Source organism: Melospiza georgiana, chromosome 2 (genome assembly GCF_028018845.1).
Source record: "Melospiza georgiana isolate bMelGeo1 chromosome 2, bMelGeo1.pri, whole genome shotgun sequence".
Classification (NCBI taxonomy): domain Eukaryota; kingdom Metazoa; phylum Chordata; class Aves; order Passeriformes; family Passerellidae; genus Melospiza; species Melospiza georgiana.
Genome location: NC_080431.1, coordinates 18,255,072 through 18,279,430, shown reverse-complemented (window position 1 = coordinate 18,279,430; position 24,359 = coordinate 18,255,072). Strand labels below are relative to the sequence as shown.

General features: G+C 37.8%; 1 protein-coding gene across 2 annotated transcripts; it reads left to right on the top strand.

Annotated features, from left to right (window-relative positions):
• Positions 1 to 67: 67 nt before the first annotated feature.
• Positions 68 to 24,359, top strand: DCUN1D2 (defective in cullin neddylation 1 domain containing 2). 2 transcript variants are annotated; one of them, XM_058018762.1, is made up of 7 exons: positions 68 to 147; positions 2,511 to 2,727; positions 5,785 to 5,953; positions 8,460 to 8,590; positions 19,540 to 19,622; positions 20,852 to 20,948; positions 21,603 to 24,359. In XM_058018762.1, exons 1-7 carry the CDS (start codon positions 145 to 147, stop codon positions 21,680 to 21,682), a joined length of 780 nt encoding a protein of 259 aa, XP_057874745.1. In that variant the 5' UTR covers positions 68 to 144; the 3' UTR covers positions 21,683 to 24,359. The 2 variants fall into 2 exon arrangements, with proteins under 2 accessions (XP_057874745.1, XP_057874746.1); XM_058018763.1 differs by having other exon boundaries at positions 118 to 147; positions 2,334 to 2,727.

Here is a 24,359-nt window from a genome sequence, read left to right as displayed (position 1 = left end):
GGGCTCCGCACCGCGACCCCGCGCTCCGCCTCTGCGGCCCGGGCCCGGAGCGCTCCCCGGCGGGAGGCGGCGCGGGCGGGCCGGAGCGCGCCTGCGCGGGAGGCGGCGCCGGGCGGTGAAGTTGGTGGGAGCGCCGGTGATAAAATGGTAGGTTGTGCGAGCCCGGGGGGGAGGGGAGGCCACGAAACCGTGGAGGGGGAGCCTCGAACAAGCCCCAGTGCATCCCCCGGGCCGGCGAGCCGAGCGCCCCCGCGCCTCCCGCCGCGCCGAGTCCCGTTGCCCTGCCCGGGGAGGCGCCAGGCGGGAGGACGAGCGGCGCGGGGACACGGGGGCGCGCACCCCCCGAGCGGAGTCGCTCTCCCGCCGCCTCCTCCGCCGGGCCGGGAGCGGGGAAGGTCACCGGGGGCGGCGGGGGAAGGGAGGGGGCCGGGCCCCGCCGCGGGTATTTCGAGCGCAGGCAGCCGGCGCAGCGCGTACCTTTCCCTTTTTTGGGATTAGGCTGGCGGGGCAGGTCACCGGAGCTGCGTGTCCCTCGCTCCCACCGGCCCCTTCCCCGCCGCGGGACGCGGCAGGTGCAGCCGGAGGCGGTGGGAAAGGTGCGCTACAAGTCCCTTGCTGGGTCGCGGTGGCGGGGTCGGCCGGGGCCGCTTTGGGAAGGAAGGGCTCTCCCGGTGCCGCTGCAGCAGCTCCAGCGCTCCCCTGGGGTGTGCGGTACGGTGTCATTAGCGCTGGGACAGGGCTCCAGAAGCGCGGCTGGTCCGTGCCTGGGTGCGGGGTGCGCATCCGCGTTCGGGTGCCCTCAGCGAGGGGTCCCGCCGGGGACGGAGCCCCGGAGCCGCTCCCGCCGCAGGCACCGGCCGCGGGTGAGCGGCACGAACCGTGCTACGTGGCAGGGCAGGGGGCTGGAGAGCCCTGTGTGCTTCTTATCGCTTCAAATAATTCAGTGCTTCATTCCGCTGGAAAATATCCTAAATGCCTGCCGTTAGCTAGGCTTGAAAGGGGACGCGGGGTTTGCTTTGGCGTTGTTGGCAGAGCCCTCTGTTTTGAAGTGATTATCGCTAAGTTTGTTGCCCAGAAGAAGTTTATGTAACTGAGGAAGGTCTAGGTGCAGGGACTCCCTTAGCTAGACCTTCATGAAAATTTGGAGGCAGGCTGGAGCTTGCAGCCAAAGGATTATTAGTTATTTACTTACCAAAGTATATAGTAGTTATATTTTGCGCGGTTTTCCTCCCATTGTACACATTTCTTGTGTAAAAAGAAACCTGGCATGTTTCTTCTTACATTAGATTGAAAACTCCTGTAGGAAAGACCAAAATCCTTATCTTGTTTACATGATGTGTTTCTTGTCTCAGGACCATCTATAGTCAAGACGTCCATATGGGGACAAGAGATAAAAAGTAAGCTGAAAGATGGTCCCATGTTTACTCCTCACTGGATCAGAATCCGGTTCTCTTTTAAGAGACATGTAAATTTTCCATTATATCTGACTATTTAAGCTGTAGTGGGGAATTTATACAAACTTCTCAGCTTAACTGCTGGCCCAGAACATGTGTTAAGTAAGGTTTAACAAAGTTGGAAAGTACAGAATATAATAAAAAACACAGTTTGACTTAAGCTATCTCCTTCTGCTTCCAACTTTGTGTAAAGAATAAGGTTGAAATATGTTACTAGCAAATTTTCTCCCTATAAAATACCCATTCCTACCTCTTGGGTGTTCCAGAAGTTTGGGGATATTGTCTCCATGTAGTTGCTTTAATTGAGCAAAGCATCATATTAATTCCTATAGACCACTGCAATAGGCTTTTTTGTTGTTCAATTAAACTTTGAAAAATCTATTTATACTACTAACACATTAAAGTTTTAGATCACATTTACAGCAATCTTATAGTTTCATTGTAACATTCAGCAGTCTCCAATGTGTCCATTTCATCTATTTTATTTTTGCCTTATGTCTTCTGTTGACAGTGTTTTATAACATAATTATATCACAAATGCTTCTGCCTTTTTCAGCTGATGACTGATTAAACTTTGCATTGTTAATTGTTGCTAAGAAAATATTAGGAAAACTCTTGGGTATTTTTTCCTCCATGTATGGACTTATACAGAATTTAAGAATCTGTAAGTTGCACCTTTTAATTTCTCTTTTTTATAACCACTAGGCATATCTTTCAGAAGATAACCATATTGTAATATGACGAAACTTGTGTTTACTGCTGTTACAGAACAGAAAAACGTCAGCATATGTGAGCAATAAAGCAGAAATACAAGTTTGTTACTGACAGAATATGTGCTGCTAAAAATGTGTATATAGATGCTGTCATTTCAATTTTCAGAAGAAAATGCTGTCTATTTAACTGCAGAAGAACAAGGCTTTGTCTTCCTGTAATTCTGACGTGAAAGTCAACAACAAGAAAACTAAAACCTTTAAAAGCTAGGCGTTAGTAGTAGAATGCTGAAACAAACTTCTGGATTAGCTTCATTGGCTTTCCTGCTTCTTTTGCATCCCAAAGCATAAACTTAAATCGTCCCAGAAGGACAAGGTGCGCCAGTTTATGGCATTTACCCAGGCTGGGGAAAGGACTGCTATATACTGCTTAACACAGAATGAATGGAAACTAGAAGTGGCAACAGACAACTACTTCCAGAATCCAGACTTGTACTACAAAGAATCCATGAAAAATTCAGTAGACAAGAAGAAATTAGAACAATTATATAATCGATACAAAGGTAAGGTTTCGTTTTCTGGTGAGTTTTTGGTTGGTCAGCTTGGGGTTTTTGTTGTTGTGGATTTTGTTTTGGTTTTTTTCTAAATTATGTTATGTGAGAACTTTTTCTGCTTTGCCCACTACCATTCTTGAGGAGTTTTCAGTAAAGCTTGCTAACTTTTGCTTCTCACTGTGTGTTTATAGTAATAAGATAAGAGTGACAAAAGGTTTTAGATGCTCTTAATGATCTATACACAACTTCTGTGGAGATATCTGTAGGCTTTAAAAGTAGGAAATTAAACTTCCAGTGAGGAAAAAGTGCCAGCTGTCAATATTGTAGCAAAGTTTATTATGCAATTTACATGATTTTTTTGCCAGTAGCCGCTCTTAAATGTGTATGATGGTCTTCCCATGGCAAAAGAACACATATTGTTCTTATGCTAATATTTGGGGGAATTAGTTCTGTTCAGAGACAGTAATATTTCTATACATTAAAAGCAAAAATGTTTCAGATGGTATTACAGCTAGGAGTGTGACAAAACAGTCAAATAAGAACTCAAAAACTAGATACTACAGCCTTATTTAATTCCTTCATACTGGCATATTACAGCAAGAGTGATGTACCTTTTCAGAGAGGTTTGGAGGGAAAACCACAGGAAAGTGGATTAAAGGCAGAGTGGTTTCTTGTCCAAATTTCATTTTCTGCCATTTTTAAAAAGAACAACAAAAAAAAAAAATAGGCATTTAAATATAATAAAGTATGTGATCCAGCTTGCTGAGCTGGGGCCATCTGACATGAGTGTGCATTGTTCATGTTGGAGCAGTGGAGGCTGGAATCATTGCTAGCTCCTGTGGAAATCCATACATCTCATGTTTGAAAACATGAACTCTCAACCACTACCCAACTATGATTTTATGTATTTTTCCAATTGAAATATATGGTATGCTTTGTGTGCACTTAATCATTTTTTATGTTACTGTTTCCACCATTTTTGTTCTTTGCATAATCTGTTCTATTTTAAGTGTAGGGATTCTTTAATACTTCATTATTGTGTGGTAATGAATTATGTAGGGACAAAGAGACTGAAATGCTATAGCATTTCTTTGTGAAAACAAAAACCCAGAGACAAAACTCAGAGAACCATATTTTGGTTTATATATGCCTATGTGAATGTTTTTATCTATGTAGGTAGCAATATGCATACATCTGAATCTTTTGTTTGCTCCTTGAATGTCAGTCTTGGAGATTCCGGAGTCAAAAATATTCAAATTCATAAATGCTGTTAAGACTATCTGAAATGGAAGAAGATTGTCACAAATGTTATTTCTTATTTTCAAAGTTCTAGCAGTGGCAAACTGCACCATTTGACTTGGGTGAAAGCAGGTCTAGCCAGCTTATGTCAGTGTTTTAGTTAGCAGCACACCTTTACAGTTCTGGCATATGAAAACTGAAGGTGTAAACATTAAAAACTTTCACAAGATTTGACAGAAGACTATAAAAGTTTTAGTTAAGGACCTTACCTTGATTCATATCAAGCTTAAAACTGAGTCACTGACCCCTTAACAATAAGGGATTCCTTTGTTCTACAAAGCCTATAGAATAGTGCACTATACTTGAAATCTGAAATGTCTTTTTCTGTGCTGTTTTTTTCTTTGTTTTCCTACCTGTTTATTTAGCAACAATGTCAAAACAACAATTGCATTTTTGTTACTAGTTGCCTGGATTATATGAAATATGATAGGGATGAAAAGTCCTTGTTGAAATCCACCAGAATTTTTCCACTGATTTCAAGACAGTGCACATCTTGCCTTCAGTTCTTCAGTTACTCCCCAAATACACAAGAAATATGTTCTACATGTCTTAGAAGTAGCTGAATAGATGTATTTATGTGTTATTGGGATCAAAGCTCCCTGAATTATACCATGGGTGTAATTCTTGGTTTAATAGATGTGCGTCTGTTTGCCAAATTAGCTTCCTTTCTGGAATTTACAGTTTCTTTCACTGTAGTATTGGCTGGAAAAGTAAGAGAGATCTTAACTTAAGAATTAAAATAAAATTCTAAAGGATTTATCTAGGCTTGATTTTTTTTTTTTTTTAAATCAACTTCTTGGATCAGGACTTAAAAATGGCATGGTTGAAAATGGTGGCAATTTAAGAAGTTTGTATTAAATCTTCTCAAGAGATGCTTCTTTTACATAGCCTGACTTCTGATATTGAAATGTCTTCCTCTCAAAAGCTGGGAAAGACTGTTTTGTGGTTTGTAAAGTCTCAAGCTTTGCAAACTAGAGGTTTGGGTTTATTTTCTTTTGTTTTCAATTGGGTTTTTTTTTTCTCCAATTATCTAAGTTTATGTGCAGGGGGTTGTTTGTTTGGAGGCCTTTTTGAGAGAGAATTTTGTTACAGAATTATTATAAGGAATCTATCAACATTCAGAAAGGTACTACTGGGGAAATACTTTGTTTCAGTTGTACTAAATTGTATTAGTTAGCTTAAGACTCTGTTATGCTAAGGCATTGCTTGAACAATGTTTTGGTGATTTCCCTGACTTTTAATTAAACTCCCAAAATGTTTGAATATGGTCTTTAAGAAGCTATAGTGGATCCCATATGTCACTATCAGGGGAAAAAAAATCAAGGGTCTAATGTAGTAGGTGTGTTTTTGTTGGACTTGATTTTGGATTGGTTTTGGGGATTTTTTTAAGCTTAATGCACACTGACCAATATAAATATGTTGTACATTTTGATGTGTTTATCACCCTTACTCTTTCTAAATGTAGGCATCATCTTCTGAGTTAACTAAAATCTTTTAAAGTGGTTTGTGGAGAGAAAACAAAATTATTTAGTTGATGTCAGCAGGGAAGTTCAGGAGAAATTGCAAACCAATTTCTCTGTAAGTTTACAGAATACTTAATCTATTTACTGATTGTCTTTTAAAAATATCTAGACTTCATGTGAAAACATTTGTGAAGGTTATGAAAAAATGAATACCTGTATTATGCAGCACATTAGAGCTGTCAGATGATAATTTGTTGATATGTTTTATAAATAATTATTCTCCTATTTGTATTTTGAACTGCAGACCCACAAGATGAAAATAAAATTGGCATTGATGGGATTCAGCAGTTCTGTGATGATTTAAGCCTGGACCCAGCCAGTATCAGTGTTCTGGTTGTGGCATGGAAATTCAGGGCAGCCACACAGTGTGAATTCAGTAAAAAGGAATTTATTGATGGCATGACAGAGTTGGGGTAAGTATCCATTTCTGCATAGTTTGTAATGTAGAGCCCAAACCATGTTTCTGCACAAAACATTTTCACTTAAATTGTGTGAAGCTTTAAAAAGCTGTTGGGGCTAGTGCCAAGCTTAACAGGTGCAAAATGCCTGTAGTGTCTTGTCTGCCTTAAATTGATGCTTTACTGCAAAGCCATAATGACCACAGCAGGGGGGAAGCAAAACAATTTCTACCTGTACAGCAAGGGAGTCAGATGATTCATGTATCTTTTTATGTAGTTCATAGTAAGCATATGCATATTTGTGTTAAGGATTTAAGGATTTGAGTTGGACCTCCTGCTGTTAAAAACTGAAATTCACTGGAGGTGTGTGAAAGGGAAAAAATGTCAGTGTTGAAGCAGAAAGGAAATAGGAAAACAGAAAAGAGCCTTTAATTCTTTCCCTTGCCACCAACAAATGGACCCATCTTTCTTTTTGTCCATTTTACCACCTCGACTTTCCTCTCTTTCATACTAGATACTTCATTTGTATAAAATATCTATGAGGAATTGAAATAAAAATGAGGATACTGGTAGTAGAAACCATTGGTCCAACTGTGCTGTATCTGATAAAAAATTCCTTTCTGGGTTATGGAGCTGTTCTGGATAATAGACTTTCAATGTTGTCTCTGCTTACCAATAAAGCCAAACATATATCATCATAAAATAATATTTTGTGTATAACTTTTCCTTGCAAGAGGAGCAGCATTTTTAATATTTAGAGATATCAAATGCCTCTTTTCAACAGATTGCATTAAATGGGTGGATAAGTACAGAGTATTACTTATTCCTCTTTTTTGTAGATAAACAATTTCATTCTTAGAATGGCACCTTAATCAATGCATTTCTAAGACAGACTAACTTATAGGAAATATGGTGGTTGTTTCTTGAGCAGAGATTGTAGCAATCTGATGTTACTGACCTCATCAGTTATTGATTTCTTTTTAAGCTTTCCTTTATAGGAAATTGTGATGAAGTAATTTCTGATACTGTCTGAAGTTCACTGCATTATTTTTTCCCACTGGGTAGCTTTGGGTAGAAATTACAAGAATAATTATGATTTTCTAACCACGGTCAGAAATTAAGTGCTCATGCTATTATATTAAAGGTTGCCAGCTTCTGTAATTTTTTTTTTCATAGAAGTGATTAAAAAGCTTTTGCTAAACCACCTGTTCTTGGAGCAACAGCTGTTCTTAGGAGCATAATATGGCTGTGCCTGCTTGCCACAGTACTTACTGAGAATTTGGAATGATTTTGTTACATACTTGGAGGCACAGTGTCTGTGGTTTTTAGCAATGAACACAAGTGAGCAGTCAAAGTTGGAAAGACATTCCCTGAGGCTTAGATCACATAGCATCTGTAGGATACATATGAGAAAGTATATTTATTGTCTAGATCAAGTCCCTAGAAGAAGCTCCCAAACTGAGCTTCTCAGTTGAAGACTGTTGGCAGAATTCTTTCTTTTCTCTGCCAGGTACTGCTGGAGACCAGAAAGGTACTTATTTTTATCTGTACCATGCAAGACAGTTAAAACTGCATTCGTGTTTTATGGATGTTGTTATAGTTACCCATCCTTTAACAGAATTTTTCTTGAATCTTTAGAAAAAATACAAACATTTAACTGGGGAACTTTCAAATACACAGCGTTAGTTGTGATACTGCTTCTTTTAAAACCCTTTTGCTTCACTTTGAGTTTCTAGGTACAACTCAAGATATTGGTATTGTCCTTGTGAACCTTGAATATTCATTTGATGCCTTGTTGTGGCAGGAACACTTTCCCTTTTAAAAGTGTGACTTCTCAGCTCAGGTGTTTTCAGTGAAAATGCTTTGGTGGTGTTATTCAGGGATGTGTTTCTCTTAGAATTTCAGTAACTTGATTCTGTCTTAGCTTACCTGTGCCAGGCTGTTCAATAGTTTGCCAGCCTTCAGGCTATCATTCAGGACTTATTTTATTCCTCAGTTTTATTCTCAATTGTTCTATGATGGGGAGAGAATGACTGCAAATATTACTTCATTTAGTTGAAAAGTCCTCAAATGTTAAGATGAACTGTAAAAAATGTAGTGTGAAGCTCTTTATTCAGGAGAGTAGAGAATAAGCATTGTCTATCTAGATTAAAGCAAAACCTCACACTTGTGTTACAGCATCTGTCTCAGGGGAAGGAGTAACCGAGTTCAGTGAGGGTTGGGTGTTCTTTAAGAACAGAATAGCAACTGTTCAGAAATTCATCAAGAGATATAAGAGAAGTTAAACCACTGTATCCTGTTTGCATTGTGTACCTAATGGATGCCTATATACAATGTTCCACTTAAAATTCTTCAGTAAAGGCACATGAGCATTTATATTTTTCAGAATGCTATCCACAAAGATAATATCTTTATATCTTAACCACTGTTTTGTTTTTCTTTTAAACTAAACCATAAAAAGGTGGGGGAAAGTAGGAAAAAATTTTAAATATATGCAAATAATGTAATCTCTTTTGAACAGGTGTGACACTACAGAAAAGCTAAAAGCTCTATTGCCAAGGCTGGAACAAGAGCTAAAGGATCCAGCAAAGTTCAAAGATTTTTATCAGTTTACTTTTAACTTTGCTAAAAATCCTGGACAAAAAGGTCTAGGTAAGTAGAAAAAAAAGAGAAAATGTCTGCAGTCAGTCAAGTCTTCCAAATGTTTCCAGTACTACAATATTCTCATTGGCAATTGTATAGTAAGCTCTTTATTGATTTCTTTCACTGACTTCTCCTTCCCATCTTCTTTCATTTAATCTCTTATTCACATCCCCTTGGTCCAGATAATTTAATGGGGTTCTCTGCCAGTATTGATGTTCTCTCACCTCTTGTCAAATGAAGTTCCTGCAGTTTTTCAAGACTTGTCAAACTTTATTTATTTTAAATACTGAGCTATTGAGTTCTGTATGTTAAGAACTGCTGAAACAAGATGTCCATATCAGCCCAGGAAGAGGGAGAAAATTGGGCAAAAGTTACTGTTCTCCTTAAAATCTTTAGTTTTAGCTCAGTTTTTATGTAAAGTTTAGAAAAAGAGCATTATGAACTTGGTTTAAAACTAGTGAGTAAAAACAGAAATAGTTTATATAGCATTAAAGTGTTATTCTTCATTAAGTTGGAGCTTTATCCCAATCTATGCCTTGTATTGCTGGAGTAAAACTGATACACCATTTAAATTCCATTTGTTTCTTCAAATCAAAAATATCTAGTTTATGAATAGATGAAAAAAAAACCAGTAAGATGAAGTCCACTCTCTTCAAATTTATGTCCACTTTCAGAAGATCCTGTGTAGGAAGGAATTAATGTTTTGTATATAGAATAGCACTGTACCATCATCCCTGTTCTTTGTGCTCTGTGTGAGAGGAGGTGGTTTGTTGGGGTTTTTTTCTTTTTTTAGCATAGCCACTTTAAATCTGTGTCTAAATTACTTGGAAAGTTTATGAATGTGTTTCTCCAGAACTGTTAGGAGAGCAAAATATCAATTCACTGCTCAACCAGGTGTGTCTGTTCCACATTCTTGACTTTGAATAATCTCTATTGTCTTTCCTGGTGTAATCTTTTTTGTTTATATATAAACTATGGGCAACTTTTAGCCAGTTTGTATTTTTCTTCATTTTTTTCAGCACTTCCATTTTTCATTTCATCTGTGACTCTCTCATGGCTCACATGCCACTTTTACTGACACAAAAATGAAGAAGTCTTGTAGTGCCTCTGTGAAGTTGGTTAGGATCCTATCCCTTAGCTAGTCTTCATTAACAAAGCTTAGTACTTCCAAATTGCAGGAAAGGTAAATCAGTTACAGCTGAAGTTGGACTCTATGGGATACCTAAAGAAATATCACAGATAGCTTCCTGTTTTAATTGGGTCATTCCAGCATGGCACTCATGAACTTACATTTCAAAAGCTTCTCACCTAAGCCTGTATGAATAGTGGATCAGGGGAGGCAGCACAATCCAGATTTGGAACTGAATGTAGTGTTTATTTGACACGAGGAGGAAACTGACTTGTTTTCCAGTACTTCTTTTTATTCAGCATTGGGGGTCCTTTCATTTATAAGTCTGTCTTCTCTGTTGTGTAAAAAAGATGTTTTATTGCCAGAAAGTTCCAAAGTTCCTTCTTGCATTAAGAGTTGCTCTGTTAGCAGGAGAAAGTAAGAAGTGCAAGAAGTGAAGTAAAACTTAAACTGTGGAATGAGTTGGTGGGTACTGTAGCTGATTTCAGTTTTCAGGAATTTTAGTAATTTCAATAATATGTAGAGTCTCTTAATTTCTACTACTTAGTTCTTACACGGCAGTATATTGGTGGCACCTTTCATCAGACTTTTTCTGGTTTTGCTAAGATGATTCTAGATAGTAAAGAAATTTAAGCAGATGCCTCTTTTCTTACTTCAGTGGAGATACACCCCATTTCTTGGATCACCATAGGTTGAGTAGAGAGAGACTATTGAGCAAACATATGGACTAATGTGACATTTTTGAGTGATAGAGGCCAGTGATACCTTACCCAAATAAAATTTAGCACTGTATAGGTTTGGAGTTGGAATCTTCACAGGGATTATCCATCATAGTGGAGCAAAGAGGTGAAGGAAAAAAGTAAATTTACAGGTAGGTGTTTGTAATAGCCACAGAAGGAAGCAGTATGTTGTAACCAAGGAAGAAAATCCCACCAGTTATTTTACTGGGGTGCTTGTATGAGCTGAGAGTTGTAGTTGCTTCAGCTACATTTAATACAGGTTTAGGTTGGTTTTTTTTATTTTTTTATTTTGCATCCTCTTCTCTGTATACTTAATATATTCTCCTGGAATGAGAAACTGTCCATCTCTGCTCCCTGTCTCCAGGGTTGTTTGGTATTTGTGTCCAATGACTTTGTGCTCTGTTGTCAAGGAGATGTGGAAATTAATGTCAGCCATGTACAAAGTCTGTTTCTATCCTACTCAGTTTGGAGCCTTCACTTTGATTAAGTCCAGATAGTTAAACCAATGAATAATTAGATTTGTTACCATCTGAGCTGGTGGAAATCTGTGCCTAGCTCTGTCTAGGTCATCTTACAGTGATCACCTCTCCTCCTTCCCACGTGCACCTCAGATGGCATTCAGTCAATACAGGATGCTGCTTAGCTCCTGCCCAAGCTGCTTGTCTTAAAGTCTTTCTGGTGAATTGTAACTTGGAGGAGACTGAGAGGTCTGTAAGTTTATGTCAAGTAAAGGATAAATGTGAATGGTTTGAACTAATGAAGTGGAAATAATATAGGAATTCTTTCCTAAATTTCAGTTGCAGGATATTTTAATGTGATTTTCTAGGGTCTGAAGTATTCAGTGCTTTTTCTTATTTGGCTGGGAGCTTAAATCACCAAGTCTGGTAATTGTGCTCACTGGTTAGGGGACTGATCTGTAGGCTAAAAGAATATTGTTTGATTCTTGGATATACACATAACCTATAAATGTGCCTATTTGAAAACTAACCAAGTTTGACATAGTGCCAAGGACAAATAAGGAATTCATATTCTTAGCAGATTACATCTTCTTTTATGAAAGGTTTCTATTAGCAATTAAACTCCTTCTGTTGGGTCCTTCAGGCTAAGTGCTAGGGCATCTTTTTTTTTTTTCAAAGAAATAACTCTTGAGACTAGAGCTTACCAGAAACTTGTCTGTGATAGGCAGACTGACTATTATTTTTAATGTTTTTTTTCTTGTTTGTTATCTTAGCATATTGAAACCATAAGAAATGAGTGAAATATCTTTAAAATGTTCAAGCAGCAATGCTTTGGTTATGAGTCATGCTCACTGCTCCATCGTTTCAGATTACTTTTTTTAAAAATCTGTATCTGATGTTTTAAGAAGTGATATGAAGCGTTATTACTTTATTTATTGTCTCCTCTCCTCTGAAAAACATCAGGAAATAGTGATTTATGGGTTCCTTGTTAATATGCCAGGTGGTCTTTAAATATAAAAGGTAGAGAAATACTTACATAGTGTATTCCCTTATGTTAGACAAGGTCAGCATCTACCAAAACCAATTCTTGCACACTCTTTTCTAACCAAATGCTCTGCGGTATGCTACAGCATATACTGAATTGCCTTTTCAGTTTCAATAGGTATTAACAAGATTAGAGCTTTGATTTGTACTGGTCCTGTGGCTGAACAAGTCTGAGAGCCATTGCCTTCACAAAATACAATCTTAAATTTTTGATGGCAGGTTTCATACATCTTTGTCCATGTTTACTTAAACCTGTTGTTAAATAATTTTTTTTCTTTTTCTAGCATGTAAGTTAAATCTCTGCTTCTGAATTTTCCAGTTTAATACTTTACCCAGCCAAAGTAAATATGCAGCATACATTTTGTTAGAGTGAGTAACGATTTCTTACATAGTTAGTGATCATGTAGGTGCCTTCATTTAGTCTCTGGACTGAGTAAAACCAACTACCCTGGTAAATTTTACCTCCTAGCTCTCTGATATTGCAATTTTGTCTTCCAACACTCATTTCCTTTGCAATCAAATTGACCTAATTTTCTCTTGTCATGTAGTACCCAAACAAGCCAGATAACCTTCCCTATGTCTTAGATATTTTACTTCTTGTTTTGCATCCTTTTGAGTTTGCTGAAGTTTGATACTGTCTGCAGTTTGCAGTCTGTTTTACTGTTGGGATTCTGCAGCACTGCAATGTACCCAGTTGAGTCTGATCCTTCTGATCTGATATTTCTGCAGTTGATTACTCTCATTAGCATATGACTTTGCACTTCTCTTTAATGAAATCTTTCTTACTTACTTCCACATGATTTTCCAATTTGTCCAAATAATTTTGAATCCTAATCCTGTCTTCTGTTGTGTCAGACTTTTTTAAGGTTTTGTCTAAGTTGAAAATTTAACAGAAGTTTTCTTTGTTAACCATCTGAGTTACTTAAGTATTGGGCAGTGTTAGATGCAGGACTGACCTGCTTGGATGAGTCACTTTCTCCCAGTTTGGCAGGGAATGCCTGAGGTTCTTCCAGAACTTCTTTGACCACTGTGAAGTTTCAAACATGGTAGGAGTTTGAGATTGCTTCAGCATACTGAGGTGAATTTCACTGTATCTGGCTTCACTTTGGGCAGCAGTGCTTGAAGGTGGAATTTCTAAAAGTTTTTTTTTTTTCTGAAATAACCATCAGTTTTCATTGGATCTTTTTTGCTTGGAGCATAGCTTGGAAAACATCTGTGAGTGTCCCAGACTTTCTGGAGTTATTATCAGCAGGACACAGTATCTTTTATCACACCAGCTGCCATTTGTAAGATGGGGAGGGGAAGGCACAGAAGCCCTTCTTAGAAGTTTTTGTGGTTATAGAAGAATTTAGATGATACCTGACACAGCTGTCTTCATAATTCAGAGGGGTTTCTGCTCCAGGAAGGTGGTCTTGGAGAGTAGGAGTGTGTGTGTAGTTCTGTGTTTTATCTATTTTTGAACTAGCTTGTCTTTCCTTGCTTTTTAATTTCTTCTTCTCCACTTCCCCTCAAAACCAATGCAAGAAATTCTGCCATTATATAATTAGATGGGAAGAAATCCTCTCCAATAAACTAAGTTACATCTGTTCTGTCATGCCCTAAAATAGACACAGAATTCAGTACACCGATACTCATTCCTAGAAATAGGACTGCCTTTTATAGGAGTCTCTGTTCCACAGCTCATGTGGTGACAGTGGGGAATTTTTATTTCTTCTTGTATCTGCAGGACTTCTGTTGTTGCTGTGGTCTCATCCAACTCGAATGTTTGCATTTACTTTCGTTAGCTCAGTATTGCCAGGTGGAATGCTCCAGCCTGGGCTCATGCTGTTTAAAGAAGTGACAGTAGTAGCAGTGCCCCAGGGTGATATCTTGAGATGCAGGAGGCAAAAGCTCAGTGCATAGGGTCTGCCATGATGATCTTGAAGCAGAAAATGATGTTCTGATGAATGTTACTAGGCACTCAACTGTCGAGTGTCTTTCAGATACATCTGAATAGATTTGATCATTATCCAGGAAGACAGTGGATGCTTATAACTGTTAAAACTGTGACTCTGTAAGTGGTGGACAGAATTAAGGAAAAAAAACCTGCCAAGTTTCAGCATGGCAGTGCCATCTCAATGGCTGTGTGTTGGACCTGGAGTACATAATATTTAGATATATCAAACTTGATTTGCATTTTGTCTTTTATTCTGAAGGTGCAGTTTATCAAGTTATCTGGTTTGCCAGGAGACTTTAAAAGTGATTATTATGGATAACTGTGATTCCGTCTTTAATCTGATTTCTCATGTTCTTACTACTGTATATAGTGCAATAAATCTTAAATTTTTGCATAGTGCAGATTCGGAGGGGTTTATCTTGCATTCTACTCCCAAGATTCAGTTTTTCTACTGCAATCTGAGTGAAATTTTGTATCCTAGATCTTGTTGGTAAGTGTATTAAAGAATAGAATTATAGGTCTTTTGTCATGTCTACAGAGCATTTCAGATTTCTAAGGGCACTTTCTAAACAAGGCCTTAGCTCTGTCTCTTTTTTTTTGGTTGTTTGTTTTTTGAACCTGATGCTTGCTTTGATTCTCTTACTGGGTCTCCCTTTGAGCCCCAAAAAGGCATGCTCAGGAGTTTGTTAGAGTTTGTTTCAGCCCCAGGAAGGAGCTTAATGCATTCTTCATGGTCTTCACCTTCCAACATGGAAACAAAAAGCCGATTGGGTCCTTCATCACTTCTTTGTGATCCCTTCATCTGATTGCTGGCTCAAAAGGTTGTGCTTCCTTCTCTCTGCCAGTTTCCTGGGATCAAGCAAGAGATGAAAGATGAGGAGGGCATTCAGACTTGAATCAGATATTACCTCAAGACCAGAAGAATGACTATCTTTGCATCCGGTATGTGGACTTCAAGGAGGTTTCCTCTCCTATAAGCAGATGAGTATAATGTACTCTTTTTAATTGAAGCAACATCAGCTGGGCTTTTATCATAGCAGTATCTCAAGATTCTTTGAAGAGATCTTTAGACATTAGGGAAAGATTTTTTTTTTCTGTTTTGTTTTCTTATTTTACTCCTGCCTCCCCCCCAAGCTAGTTATCAAGATGTCCTCCCCTTTCAATGAAGAATTAGATTGATAGGCAATTTGTAGGAGTGAGTGCATGGAAGAAGTTGAGTGAGGTCTGTAAATGAATTTTATATTTATTTTGTAAGAGGTCTGTAAATGCTGTATTTTAGGTGTTCCAGTGACCTTGGTTTATGTGTATGGTTCTTGCTTTATTTTTGTTCACATTTTACATGTTGAAAATGCCAGCAGTTTAAGGGAAACTTGTAGAAGAGGTGTTTTGATCAGTAAAAGTGTGGCATAACTGCCAGTTCTTCTAATGCCCCATTGATTCTTTTAAAGTTGACTGGATATTCATTTCCCAAACAAGGCCCAAACATGAGTAAGTCTTCTGTTGTTGTTGTTTATCTGAATGGTACATGGAGAGATTTGCGGAGAGGCAAAAGGATTTTTGAATGGGCTGCAGTCAGGTTCATTAGGCTGCACTCAAACTGATGTTCTGACAGTCTCCTAAATCTAACTTGCATTCCAAAGCAGTTCATCTGTTTTTTGCTTAAAGTGATAAACAATAAACATGAAATGTTCTGCATGGATCCAGGCTGCTTCAGTGTGGCAGATGCTGAGACAAAGCCAGACCCTGCAGGGCTCCTCTGAAATGCCTGTGCTGAGCTTTACCATTCCTCCTGTCCACCACATGCCCTTGGGCCTGGCACTGCACTGTCTGTCCCTAACACAGGGCACTGGGAAGCTCCTTGCTGATGCCTTTGCAGGGATGAGTGGATCCAGCTCAGCTAGATCCTGACTTCAGCCATGATCTATATTTGTATCACCCCCCACAACTTGTTCTTTCTCCTTCTGCCCATCTTCTGTGGGGGAGCTTCCAGTTGCAACTACAGCCTGTTTTGCTGTAAGCTTTTGGCAATTCAGTTAAGTATTTTTAGGTTTAATCCTCATGGTATATTCTTGTTATTTTGCTGATTAGGAAAGAAGAAACTAATACTTATGTCTGTGTTCTTAGCCATTTTGAAGCCAAAGAAGATTTAAAAATCATTCAGAAATGAAGAAACAAGGAATTTATTATATCACTGAATCTTGCAAGTATTCACTTGATGCTTGTTGGTCAGGCAGGTATTATAGTCCTGTTGTTGAGACAGATTGACACCAGCTTCCATTGTTCTTACCTGTGCATCAGTTCCAACACAGTGTTGAAAAGTTGTACTAGTAATTCAGATGAATTAGTGATAATACTCTGTTCTCTCTATTTCAAACACAAGTGTATGAGCAGGTCTTGTTGGTGGGGCAGGCTGAGAGCTGGAAAGCTCTGTTTGGCAGAGGATGATGAGTGAGTGCTGCAGTCCCAGAGGGCGGTTTTGGCACAGCAGGTGTAAATCAGCTGCGTTTCATGTTCCTCAGAAATCCTGCTCTCCAGCCAATTCCTTGCTATCTCTTATTTCTCTTTTTGTTTTCACACTTCCTTAATTTCTAGTGTGCAGTGACTTCATTGCCCTGATCCAAAATCATAGCATGAAGAACTTAATTTGATTCTTATTTTTTTCATGTGGCAATCTAATAACTTTTTTCTGTTCTTAACAAGATTTGGTCAAGTCTTAAAAGTAGACACAGGCTGTATTTCTCCTTCTGCATTAATTGTGCTTGTTTGTACCACTATTCTGTTCAATCAGGATAGAAGAGGCTAAGGTTTTTTTAAAAGCCAGTTTAGAATGAGGTTTTAATGTTTGAGAATAGATCATGCTGCATGCAAAGTACTATTTCTGATTGAGAAAAGCTGATTGTTTAAGGGTCTGCATGATGACAACTCTCAGTAGATAGTGATACTAAAAATATTTTTGGGTTGAAAGGAAAGCTCAAACTATATAATGTTCAGTATATGATGTGATTTTTATGATGTTCTTCAACCTTTTAGCAATTTCGTGCTTTGGATATGAAAATGGATGTTAGCAATAAAGTCTCTTTTAAACTGATCCTTGTCTAGGTGTTTTCAGAGATCCATGCATCTGTCATCTTCTGTTTATTAAGGTTACATCGTTGTTCTATAATTGAGTAGCATATACTTTGGTATAAAAAACCCAGCATATATTGTAGTTGTAGTTTGATTCTTATTGTAATGATGCCTTTATGTATATACAGCATTGAAAGAGGTATTCCTAAGACTGCCTGAGGATTTTTTGCCTTGCAAAAGCATCTTCCTGTGGGAATGCAGAACCCTAATGGCAAAAGGGCTTTTCTCTTTTTTCAGTATCTATCAGTGCAGCACTAATTGTAGTAGATCCACAGCAGTACTGTTTATTGATACTATTGTCAGCATGCTAATGTAGACTTGAACTCTCTAACTAGGTCTTCCCTTTAAAGCAGTAAAATCCTCTTTTTCTGTTTTCCAATGCCAGATTTTTCAGCCTAGGCAGGGAGTTGTCTTCAAACAGAAGTGTAGGCATATCCCCTGAGATTGTGGCAAACCTGAAGCCTAGTTTGCTCATATACTTTTAGGCTGCATAAACTAGCACTTTCACTACCAAAAGTGATAATCCCATCTAGTCCTTGTGTTCAAATAACACTTGTATTAGTTAATGGCTTTGTGGGATTACACTGAGCCAGATGAGAAAGATGGACTTCCCCCCCCCCCCCTCCCTTTAGCAAATCTTACTGAAATGATGTGGACCTGTTTGATCCACTACAGAGCAGCATCCTCAATGGGATATGCATTTTTCATATGTTATAGCAAATAACTTCTGTGTCTTTGTGCAGGAGAATTCATTGGCAGACATGTGTACACAGTGTCCCTTGAGTGTCAGCTTAAGGCAGTATTTCACATGCATTGTGTTAAACACAATTTTGCAATAATCATCCTAACATAGTACTGATTTTGACAAAAAACAAGGAAGTGTTCTCTCTTCTTTCCCTTTTACCTCTTCTTTTGTGGTACCTTTAATCATCTTTGTTTCCCTGCCTTTCTCTGTTTCCCTTACTTTCTTCCTTTTTCCAAGGAATATTTCCATCAGAAGTATAAACTTTTCAACTATTAAGGTGTTATTTCTTTAAAGTGCATTTTGCTTAAAGTTGTCACATGGAAGATTTGCAAGGTTTGCTCAGAGAGGTTGAGTCTTCATAAAGAAGCCTGAGTCTTCATAAAGAAGCCTGAGGGATCAAAGCCAGTTACTTCACAGTGGAGTTCAGAAACTATTAGGTTTCTTCTTTTTCATTATTTTTGCTTTTAATTTGGGATAACAGATAAGAATAATAATCTGCATATCTAAGCAGCAAGTAATGCTATTAATTACTCTCTTCCTCATATTTTTTGTGAAAAATGAGTGTGGTGGCATAGACAGGAAGAGCTGAAGGAAGTTTATTAGAGCATAATTCAAGTTCTGTACTGAAGAGCACTGACCACAGTAGGACAAACAGTGGCAGCCCTGTCCCTGTGTCCATAGATAGAGGCATATTGCATTTCTCTGCATCTTAACTGCTGCACTTCATCCTGGGCCCAGCCCTGTCTGAAACAGGGACTCCAGGGGCATGGCTGTGTTAAAATCTGGAACATCTCTCTCAGCTGTGAAGCTTGATTTCAGGTGGCAGTGTCCTTTGGTTTGTAGTGTGATATGTACAATTTCAAAAACCATTCTTCTAGTAGGTGCAGGCTGAGCTTCTGTTTTATGTGCTATCACAGTACTTTCTCTTAAGCTTCATGTTCTGTTTACACTTTGTTTATACTGAAAGCACAAGCTGAAATGTTTCTGTGGTTTCAGAAAGGCTGTGCCTTATGTTGTAGTTTCCCAGGAGTGATCATGTACTTAGTGCAAGCACCAAGGCCATTAGGCATTGTGAGCTGCTGAGGATGAAAACAGGCCTTCAAGGAAACATCCTTTCTACCCTTCAGCTGCATCTAATATTGCTTCTGCCTTTCTGCTGGAACATGTGGCAGTGCTGCTTCTTCCTTGAACCCTGCTCTCAGATCACTGGTCATGATGCAGAATAAGGCTGATTTCTTGGACTTGTATTTTCAGTACTGGGTGTAGGTGTTTGTCCACTGAATGATGCCAGAATTATTGCTGAAAGGGATAATGCCACAGATAAATGACTCTTTTCGTCCCCTCATGTCCCTAAATTCCCTTCAAAGTCAAGTGAGTGCAAAATGTGATAAATTAAGAGGCATTGACATCTGTGGATTTAAATGTTTGCTATGTTTGTGCATCTGTGTATATTTTTCTTTTTTAATTTGCAGAGAGATTTATCATTAAGTGTTCCTATTTCTGTAGATTGAAAGTAGTTTTAATCTGGCAGTGGTGGATGGTGACAAACATATTTTAGTTTTATTGACTTTGTTCAATACAAAATCTATACTGTTACTGCTTGTCTTGTACCTTTTGGATCAGGGAGAGTAGAAAACAATTCCTTATAATTTAGTGATTTTTGAAAGAAGGCTATTTATTTGTATTATAATATTCTAGATGCAGCATTAATAGTTTAACCAGAAGGAAGTAATTGCTTATAATGTACTGCAATATTTACGTGTTGCTTTATCTCTTGCAGATCTTGAAATGGCAATTGCATACTGGAATTTAGTCTTGTCAGGAAGGTTTAAATTTTTAGATCTTTGGAATAAATTTTTGTTGGTAAGTATGTGCTTTATTCCTTGCTGCCTATCTTATTCCACAGTAGTCTGGCTTTTGCTGGCTGTGTGCTTCCAATAATAAAAAGATGGGATAAAAGAGGTTTTTCCTTTTTGAAAACTGATATAAAATAGTCTCAAATCAAGCCAAATCAAATCTTTATGGCTTTCTAATTTAGAAGAATGCAAAAAGATGCAGCAAAGTCATAGTGTTCTGCTTGCTTATTCCTGTACCCTCCTACTTAGGAAAGTTCCTGCATGAAAGGAAGCCATGATTGTAGATGGATCTCGTGCTGCTGATTGTCAGTGATAAAATATCACAGCTGTGATTATTGCCAGCCATGTATTTTACCATGCTCTGCCTTTTGTAGTACTAATGCATAAACTCAGTCTTTTTAAATTAGTCATACCAGAATTTAATGTTAAGAGACTTCCCATTTTCCACAAAATTTTTTGCGTGAGTAATTAGGTTGATTAATTTTTTAGCTGATAGTAGTGAACTGATCTTGACAGTTTCCTTATTACCAGTGCAATTCTGTGGGCAGTGAAGTAAAGATGCATAAATTAAACCTTAGAAATTCAAAAATATTCTTGTAAAAGACCCTATTCACTCATCCATGTTTCTACATTTGCCATGTCTATATAATTACAAAAAATGAAGTTGCATAAAATATAATTTATCTTGATTTTCTTCATTTTATATTTTGATCTGTAATTTAGGAGAAATCAAAAGTCTTTCTGCATTTTCATCCCCCAGGGCTTAATAGGGAAGGTGTACACTTTTTGAAATATTTTTCTGTAGTTTTTTTTCCTAAATTTCATGGCAGTATATATATTTGAATCATTGAATAAGGTACCAGTTTCATCAAGAGGGCTTCTGAAACCATTTCATGTTTTAACTGCCTCAGTACATTTTCAGACATCCAAATTCAGGTCTATCGATGCAACTGAAGAAAAATCTACAAGTTACAACCTGGTCTTAAAGTGTGTTACTTTAGAACAAATATTTAACCTGAACTTTTAGTTGAGAAGAAATACTTTAAAAGATTTCAACCTGAGAAAGAAGCAAGTAGGAAGTTTTTCAGATGGATTTCTTTCTGTTATTGTTTTTTTAAGATAAAGAAGGTGAAGAAATGTTTGAAAAAGGGGTATTTCTGTACGTGTCAATATAAAATACTGCTATGGAATTTGAAAGTAGTTTGGACTGAACAGTACTGTTATTCCTCTGTACAGGAACATCATAAAAGATCAATTCCAAAAGATACTTGGAATCTTTTGTTAGATTTTGGAAATATGATTGCAGACGATATGTCCAACTATGATGAAGAAGGTAAGCAGTACCTGAATATCTTCAAAAATTGGTACAGCAGAATTGAAATACTGCTATAAATGAACAAGAGAACATGTTGTTACCTCGTGTCCTAATTTGTTTACCCTTAAAGTTTCAGCTGCCAATACAGTGTCATTGCCAAAATAGTAGTGATAAGAAGGTTAACTGGTTTGCTGTAATTTGAAAACAGGGGTAAAGATACAGTCACACCATGATAGAGCACATTATTTAAAAGTGTTTTGCTATAGACCTCTGAGTGAAACATTTTGTACAAAATTTTTGTTACCCTAAATGCAGTTTACTCTGTTACTAATTCTGTTTTGGAATGTGTGCAGAAATAAGTCCTAAGATATGAATGGCTATAATAAGAATGCTGTGGTTTTGCTTTCAGCTAATGTTTATAGCTGTAGTGTGGAGTTCTGTGTTTTAAATATGTTTTGGTTGTCTTAAGAACTATTGCTGAAAGAAGAGATTTAAATGTGGAATTTATTAGTTAGGATTTTTTTTCAAGTATTTTGTCATGTTGTGTCTGTTAAAGCTAAAGACAAGGCCAGGAATGTCAAGATGAGCTTCTAATACTTTGTATTTGTAGGCTACACCAGTTTGCTGCTGATAATGGTTGGATAATTTCTCAATTGCTTGATTTCTCTATAGGAGCCTGGCCCGTTCTAATAGATGATTTTGTGGAATATGCACGACCAGTAGTCACAGGAGGAAAACATAAAACTTCCTAACCCCAGATTTGTTCATCTGGACTAAATGAACTGCAGTGGGTAATGCAGATTTGTTAGCTGATAACTGCACATTGGTGCTGGTTTCAGTGGTCATGATGACATTCTGCAGACAAAACTGCAATTCCTCCTTTCTGCCTAAAGAAAATGATGGTGGATGTGTGGACACTTCAAGAACAAACTCAGAAGATCCAAGCTGTTTGTAGGCTATTGGCTTCAATTATTGTACTGGTTGTATCATATAGGATGTAGATTTTGCATGATTTTATACTTTGGAGAAGTTTAACTAGAGGCCATTTTATTAAAGTTTTGACAGCACAGCATGCCATTCAGTTCATAATCCAAAGTGAACACCAGCAGTTACATAAATAAAAATGTATTATATTGTACTTATATTAAAAGCAGTATTTGTGGTATATAAATTAAATCCATAAATAAAACTTATGCAGTATGTTGTATTTTTATAAAAGTTAGTTCTGTGGATCTGTCTTAATACAGAATTGTAAAAAATCCCCAAACAAATGAACGTATGGGGTTTTTTTGTTTTGTTTTTAACTTATTGCCAAAATGTTAAATTTGTATATTCACATCCTAGATGTATACAGTGATTACATCCAGCCTTTCGCTCTCTCCCAGTGAATTTCACTTCCTAATCTTTCTTCTTGAAGTGCTTGGACATGTAACAATAGCATTGCTGAGGACAGGCTGCTGCTCTATGCTGTGTTGCAACTCCAGCTTTTTTTAGTAACCATTTTAAAGCAGACATTAAACAACCAAAGATGCTTTTATAATTCATGTTTAGTTATCATAATTCAGTCTCCAATTATGTGTTTTATTTATTTTTAATAATGAACCGGTGTAATATGGATTTTATTTGTAGCTTGAAACATATCATAAATTCTAGCTAAATGCAACATAGTTGTAAATTTATTTCTTGGCACTTCTCACAGAAAAGAGATGTGAGTAAGCCTGAAGACTTAACTACTTGGCTTCCATGGTGGAGAAATAGTTAGGGGTAAGGAGACTTCAAATTAATGATTACAAGTGTTCATGCCTATGAATGTGTTGTGCATTCAATTATATTTAAGGGGATTAAAAAGCAAATTAATGCAGTTTCAGTGATCTCAAGGCTGGTGAAATTGGATCAGTTTTCACCAAATCTGAATTTGTTCAGTCACTTGTTTCTCCCCTTTTGCCAGCCATTGATTATGATGTGCACTGTGCTGTCAGTCTTCTGTTTCTCATCGGTGTCTTCTGATGTCTGAGCACAAAAAGGTTTTACCAGAAACTATTCAGCGTGTCTTCACACAGGGCTCTTGCAAATGCTACCTCATCAAAATGAGTTTGTCATAGCCACTGTACAAATCTGTTAAAATGAAGAGTTGCTCGAGAGTATGTACAGTTATGGTCAATATATTTTCTGTATTTAAGGCTGAATAGATGCAAGAATTTTGGAGAAAATAGTGCATTAAGTTATATAAATTATATCTGTTTGGATCGTTGAAGTGTTGCATGACAGCAGACTCTTTTATTTTATAGTTGCCAGGGTATAAAAGCTTACAATATTCTCTTAAACTCTAATATTTAGAGTTTCATATAAGCATTATGTCAACACAATGTACAAGGACAAGTGTACATGCTGCATACAGACACTGCCTTTGTTCTTCCACTTGCTAGAATTTCAGTCGTGCATGGCATTTAAAAAGCAAGATGAGGGAAAATTGGAGCAAATTAATGATTTTTCTCTTAGTAAGAGCCTAGTAAGGGAGTTACAAATGCCCTGTGAGTGATTTGGTACGAGTATTTGTCTCTTTTTGTGAGTGTCAGCCCTGGCCAAGCAGCCACCAGGTGTCAGCGTCTGAGCCCGCTGCTGCCTGGAGCTCCTGTGCAGTTACCCCCTGAGGCTCTGCCAAACTGCTGCTTTCTGACTGCATCCTTCTAGAATGGCATTTGTGTAACTCCAAGTATTCTACAGAAGTCAGCAGAGAGCTAGAAGCCGTTATACTCTTTTTACTGCTTTTGATTTATCTACACCTCCTCCCCAAAAGAAGCCATTTCTGTATCTGTCCCACAGGCTTTGCAGAATGTGTAACATCTTACAGCTTCAAGTGCATTTGCCTAGCCAGAAGCAATGGAATGCTTGTTACTCACACAGCTGCCATTTAAAATATATAGATAAAATATAACTGATCAGAAGTAGCTTAATTTGTTGCTATGTGATGTAAATGAAGTTTCATAGCACTAGAGCTTGTGAAACATTTGCTCATGATGAGAGCTCCATCAAATCATTCTGATGAACCTTCTACCTTTTAGAATAAATAGAGCATAAAAAATGCATGTGGGTTGAGGGTTTTTTCCTTGTTAATCAGAGCAAGAAGGAAGGGATGCTTAGCCCAGGATTCAGTGTGTGTGTGTACATATATACACACACACACACTCTTAAATCTCAGTCCTGGGGGAATCCTTCATCAGTGACAGTGGAAGACTGGGCAAAATACTCCAGAGATAGTAGTTGATCCTTGTGAACCAGGTTTTGAGGTTTGCTATGCTTTTCCTTTTTCTTTTTTTTCTTCCTGCTCCTCTATCCGTTTTAAACCACACGTGATTTTTACATTCCTGTATGAAGTAACACCTTCACACTTGAACAGTCATAAAAAATGCAAATAAACTGCTTTCACCT